General features: G+C 53.0%; 1 protein-coding gene across 1 annotated transcript in view; it reads right to left on the reverse strand.

The window, feature by feature from the left end:
* Positions 1-294: 294 nt before the first annotated feature.
* Positions 295-5,977, reverse strand: part of MYT1 (myelin transcription factor 1) — a 90,070-nt gene continuing 84,387 nt past the window's right edge. The window contains exons 19-22 of the mRNA XM_025398118.1: positions 5,796-5,887; positions 5,055-5,158; positions 2,655-2,798; positions 295-2,231 (exon numbers count right to left, since the gene is read on the reverse strand). Of these exons, the coding sequence (XP_025253903.1) occupies positions 2,091-2,231; positions 2,655-2,798; positions 5,055-5,158; positions 5,796-5,887 (481 nt within the window). The 3' untranslated portion in view covers positions 295-2,090. The remainder of the gene's footprint in view (positions 2,232-2,654; positions 2,799-5,054; positions 5,159-5,795; positions 5,888-5,977) is intronic.

Below are 5,977 nucleotides of genomic sequence, written 5' to 3' on the forward strand. Positions count from 1 at the left end.
TCCCAGGAGGGTGCATGATAGAGCCACCAGGAATGGCTCCCAGGAGGGTGCATGATAGAGCCACCAGGAAAAGCTCCCAGGAGGGCGCATGATAGAGCTCACCAGGAATGACTCTCAGGAGGGTGCATGATAGAGCTCACCAGGAAAAGCTCCCAGGAGGGCACATGATAGAGCCACCAGGAATGGCTCCCAGGAGGGTGCATGATAGAGCCACCAGGAATGGCTCCCAGGAGGGTGCATGATAGAGCCACCAGGAATGGAGACAGTGTCCTCCCCACAGACCACAGCACCGACTCACAGTCAGAGTGGACTTTTATTAGGAAATCACCCTGCAAACACACCATGGAGTGCTGTGGGTTCAACGCATTTCCTGAGGAAGGAGGGTCACAGTATTGGAGCTGTCGGAGGGATGGGCGGCACAGCCTGTGAGCCCAGCGGCGACTCGAGGCTGCCTGCGGCCGGCACCCCCTCACAGCAACAGGACTCCACCGCAAGGGCCGACACGCAAACGCGACACGAGAAACATGCCCAAGCACACACATCTGCGCTACACTTAAATAATAATAAATACAGAATTCCATTTGCTGTGATCCGTGCTTGAAACAAAAGGAACCCAAAAGGGAAAAAGAAAACCAAAACATCTTTCTCTCCACTGGACCAAGGGAAAAAAATCCCCAAATTATCAAAATTCCTCAGTTACAAAATACTTTTTAAAAAAATTCCATTATTAAAAGAATAAATAACAAAATATATAAAAAATAACTTGGTTGCATCAAAATTATAACTAGGAGTTATACCAAGATTTTTTGTGGCCTACATTATAGTCAAATAGTTATTTTTGCTTTGAATTCACTTTTCCCCTCTTAGGGTGCCCTGGTGTGGGGTCTAGTTGAAATAGTATAAAATTAATAAATAAAAATGTTAAATAAATAGCAAACATTAACATAAGAGGTTGTGAATATAAATACATCTTGACAAAATTAAATAATTTACAGAATAATTAAACTAACTACTTTTTAATTTTTTCCAGGAAGTGCAATTTCTCTACTTTTAACTACTAACTTGGAATTGCAGCCACAACGGACTTGGATTCTATTTACACAGTAGGAACATTGTGTTTTTAACACATTAAATTAAAATGTACCCTTTTTCCGCATACTGGATGGATCTAAAAGAAGCGAAACCTTGGTGGTCTCCTGTTAGGAATTTACCCTCTGACCTTGATGATGCCATTGCCACCTCCGTCGCCATGGATGCAGAGGTCAAGCTTGGCCACGACCCGGATAATGGCAGTGATGGGTCAGGGGTCCGGGTGGATGCACAGAAGCCAGAGCGGTCCCTGGACGTGGATCCCAGACCCAGGGTCTAAAGGCTGCAGCCCCAACAGGGAGCTGTGACCCAGGGCCACACACATCTCCAGAGCCTCAGCGCGCCAGCTGCCCCCAGACACTAGGCTGATTTTCAGGAGTCTCCCAGGTTAAAATTCCTTGACCTGACAGGGGCTGCCATGCTTGTCAACTGTCCGGAGTGTCCTCTGGGAGGCACATTCCTAACTTTCCCTCTGGGACAGAGCTTTGTTCCACCCTTAACACAAAACTGAATTAAATGAAAACAGAAAACGCACTTGATTCAGCCGCCCTCACTGAGCACAGGCACGCTGCCCCGGGCATGTCCTCCAGGCCAAGATGCCACTCACACCACCCGCCCACCACGCTCACGGCTACCCTCCCAGCCTCGACAGACAAAGGAATACTGTGGTTGCAAACTCCAAAACTTCCCTGAGAACCTTGTCCATGAGCTTCCACTGGAGACTTTGAGCTGCTCTTCAGATTTCTTTCAGAAAACAAAAATAAATCACTTTGTAATTCTTCAGTGCCCCTGTGCGCACAGATGGGGCCGCCACGGCCCCAAGCCTGGAGGGAGCATCGTGGGAGAGGCTGATTTCCAGCCATCCCTTTGGATAAACCCACCCGAGGCCACACTGGGCCGCGAACGGGAAGTCACTGTGAGTTGGGCATCCCCACGGTGTGGGGCAGGGCGGGGGAGGTAAACGGTGTGGTGGGCTGGGACACTCCTGGGTACCACACGGCCTAGACCTGGATGCCCCTCACAGCCTGCTTGATGCTCTCCAGGAGGTCCTTGTTCTCCGGGTTCTGGTAGCACTGCTGGTTGGAGTACATGTCGGTGAGGGTGCTCACGTAGGCATCGAAATTCTGTTCGCATATTGGCTCCTAGAGAACAGAACCAGGTTAGCAAGCCCCATCCATGCAGTGGGCCCCACACCAAAGAACCTGATGTGGGAGCATCAAACCTGTGCCCCCGTGTGACCCGAGACAAGCCCATACCAACTCGGGGCAGCACTGGCTGCCCTGCCCTGGTTGCTTTGAGTGTTTCTCTCTGCAGCCATCCCAGCAGTAGCCTCTCTGCTGATGGAATCACCATTTTGCTTCGGATTCATTAGCTACTCAGGAGGGCTAAAGCCACCATAGCCAACCAATGCCCAGGCCATTCGGGGTAGAGAGAATCTCCACCAGGGCACAGGACCCCTAGGGCAGGACCCAGAGGCAGAGGGGGTGGGAGATGCCCTGCCCTCCTGCTTTCCGGAGAGACCCTGGGGGGCAGCTGTGGTGCCGGCAGGTCCGCATGCTGCCTACCATGTGTGGAAGGCGGATATTGGCGAGACTTTGGATGAGGGCCTGGCTCAGGCCGGACAGCTCCAGAAACAGGGCTTCATTCTGCTCCTCAATGAGCTTGTTCTCCTCCTCGATGTTCTTCAGGTTCTTCTCCATGGAGGAGATCTGTGCCAGAGAGAGGTCTGAGGTGCTGCCTGCCCTTGGCCCCCATCCTCCTGGGAGTCCTCCTGGGCTGCCCCTCACAACCCTCTGGGAGAATACAGAACCCTGGGGTGGGGGAAGGGGCAGGGACCCTGCCTTCCTGTAAGTGTCCTGCCACAGGTGAGGGGCTGCCAGAGGAGAGAAAAGCAAGAGCCCTCTGGAGACATGGCCTGACTCCAGGGAAGCCAGGAAGGGACTCGTGTGGCACGTCTCCCTGTACCATGCTTTCCAGATGGAACCGAAACCCCTGTGCAGCAGAGGTCCCCCTCCTGGTTTTCTGAGCCCCTCTGTCCTGAGGGGATGGCGTGGGACCACAGATTTCACAGCGCCCTGTCTCAGCTTCAGACTCCACCTGCGTGGTCTTTGCTTCACCATGCTTCCTGCTTCTATCTGTAAGACGGGAATCACTGCACCCACCCTGTGGGGTGTCGGACGGCCTTTGGGTCTTCCCCTCACTAGAAAGACCAACAGAGAGCCTCCTCAGGGCCTCCCAAGCACGTCTTCCCCAGGCCAACCACAGGCAAGTCTTCTCACTTCCCCACCATGGCGGTGAACCTGCCCAGGGCTGCGTTGGCCCTGAGGCCTTTGGTGTCCAGGAACAGCCGCCGGCCATCTGCAGGGAGCCCTGGGGGCAGAGGCTACACTCACAGAAAGACAGTGTGGGTGACACACAAGGCAGGAGTGGTGAGCCCCTTCCTGGGAGGCTGTGGATGGGGTCAAGCACGCTTCTTCTGCCGCCTGGCGACAAGCATGTGGCTCTGAAAGGGCTGCATGGGAGACAGGGACCTGCCTTCCCTTTGCCTTTGCCCTTCTGCAGAGGACACCACTCACCAAACTCCCTCAAAGGGACAGGGGCTTCTGAGTCCTTCCAAAGGGATGCCAGTAAAAGGTAATAATTTGTCTTTAAAAAGATTGGTTTTGGCAAATAAAGAGAAATCAGAGGTGCTACCCCAAGGACACTGACACTGATGAAGGCTCTGAGGACTTTGAGAAGGGGAGGAGCAGGGAGCACAAAGTGGGACACCCATACAACAGTGCATCTCCACACTCGGAGACACCAGGAGGGGATGGGGATGGCTCTGCCAGGAGGGCCGTCACCCCTTCTCTGTTGTCACTGCCTATGAACCTGGGGGCACGCAGCATTGACGTGTGCATGACAACGAAAATCCTTCCTGATCCCTGTGGGGTGATGCTATTTTTATACAGGCTCTTGAGTAACAAGCGGTCAACGTGAGCCTGTTTGCCAGTAGAGACAAGAGCAGAGTAACGAGACACATGGGGCTGGAGTATGTCACTCATTTTCTGCCGCCTTGGTGGAGGCCGCCGTCTCCCCATCTGTCCCTGCCCAGAGGGCCTCTGCCCAAATTCCCTGTGGGACCTGGTCACTTCCTTGTCCCTTTGTCCCTCCAGCCATTAGAGGCACAGTTATGTGTGCCCACTCCCCCACTGCGGCTGCAGACTCCACTCAGCAGCCACAGGTGAGGCATGCTCTTATTTTCAAAATAAGATCTTTAGTGTTTTTCTTTTATTTTTCTGATTACAAATGCTCATTTTAGGGAAATCAGGAAATATGACACAAACATTTGAAGTAATTTGTAATCCTATTCCTCAGCAACAGCAGCTCTCATTGACCACACTTACTCTGGATCAGGTGCTTATGCTAAATGTTTTCCTCATAGAAATGCGTTCATTGTACAATAACCTGGAGTAGAATCCTGTTCTTACCTCCATTTACGGAGGAAAAGGCTGAAAGGTTTGTCAGGTCCCTCAGCTGGTATGTGGCTGTGCTGGGGAAGAAACCTGGCTCCAGAGGCCTGGCTCTAAGGCATCACACTCATGGACTACTGGTGCTCACAAGACCAGTAAGCCTAACGGGACCACTAGCCTTGACAGGACGAATTCTAATGAGAGTAAGAGACAGTGCTGCTAATCTTAATGGGACTAATATTATTAATAGTATTATTAACGCTAACAAGACCACAGCCCTAGTGGGACAACCAGCTCCAGCGACCCGCCGGCACTCACAGTGTGACTTCACAGACACCACAACGTGAGTGGCCAGCACGTCCTAAGTGTGCCTGTGTGCCAGGCACTGCGCTGTCCGTCAGCTCAGCCCTGACGGCAACCTTGATGAGTGCCGACGGATGCCTCACTGTTCCCAGGATGAATGTTTGGGTTGGGAAGGCAAAGAGCCCAGGAGTGGGGGGCGGCACCACCTACCTGGGACTGCAGCTGTACCATGGCGGCCTCCATCTCCGAGTTGGACTCATTCAGGTCTCGGATCTCCTGGTTCAGCTGCTTGATCTCCTCATCATTCTCCAACACTGACCCAGTGAGAAACCTGAGCTGTGGCTCTGGGCCTCAGGCAGGCCTGGGCCAAAGTGCTGTGGGGAAGCCTGCTTTCTAGATGGAACTGCAACCCCCCGTGCAGCAGAGGTCCCCCCTCCTGGTTGTCTGAGCTCATCTCTCTGGGGCTCATACCCCACATCGCGTGCTGGAGAAGTCTGTCTTGAAAATTCTGAGATGAGTGTTTATGGTTTGCCTCCTGAGCTGGGTGGCAGGTGGAAAGGCTTAAATCTCTTTGGGAGATATTAATTGCTACATTAAAGATGGAAGTTTGTTCAGGCGATGCTGAATTTCCTCACCTAAGTGGGAATGAGCCTCACCTCTCCACAAAATCATAGCACGTGGGCTCCACTGGACTCTGATCCCAGTGGTCACCAAAGCCACAGGTTACAGCAGGCATGACCTCCTGAGGGCCAGGGGCCCCAGACACAGGTGTCAAGAGCTACAGAGCCAAGGTCCAAAAGGCTGTCAGCTCAGGTCAAGGGATCTGCCTCTGCCATGACTCATTCCAGGAGGGGCTTCATCTCTCTGCCTTCTTCCCACCAAAAAGGTGCACAGCTCTCTCTCACCCGGGCACCCAGTCATGAGCAGGGAAATTCAGGAAGCCATCCTTACCATCGCTAGTCTTGAATTTTGGACTGAGGACCTCATCCCCTGAGAGTTTTCCCTTCTTTCCAGCAAATGTTGCTCTGGGACAGCCTGACAAACTGGAAGCAGAGGCCACATATCATTCACCAGCCCAGAGTCACATACCACGGCCAGCCCAGGGTCACCCACCACGGCCAGCCCAGGGTCAC

This window comes from Theropithecus gelada, chromosome 10, assembly GCF_003255815.1.
Source record: "Theropithecus gelada isolate Dixy chromosome 10, Tgel_1.0, whole genome shotgun sequence".
Classification (NCBI taxonomy): domain Eukaryota; kingdom Metazoa; phylum Chordata; class Mammalia; order Primates; family Cercopithecidae; genus Theropithecus; species Theropithecus gelada.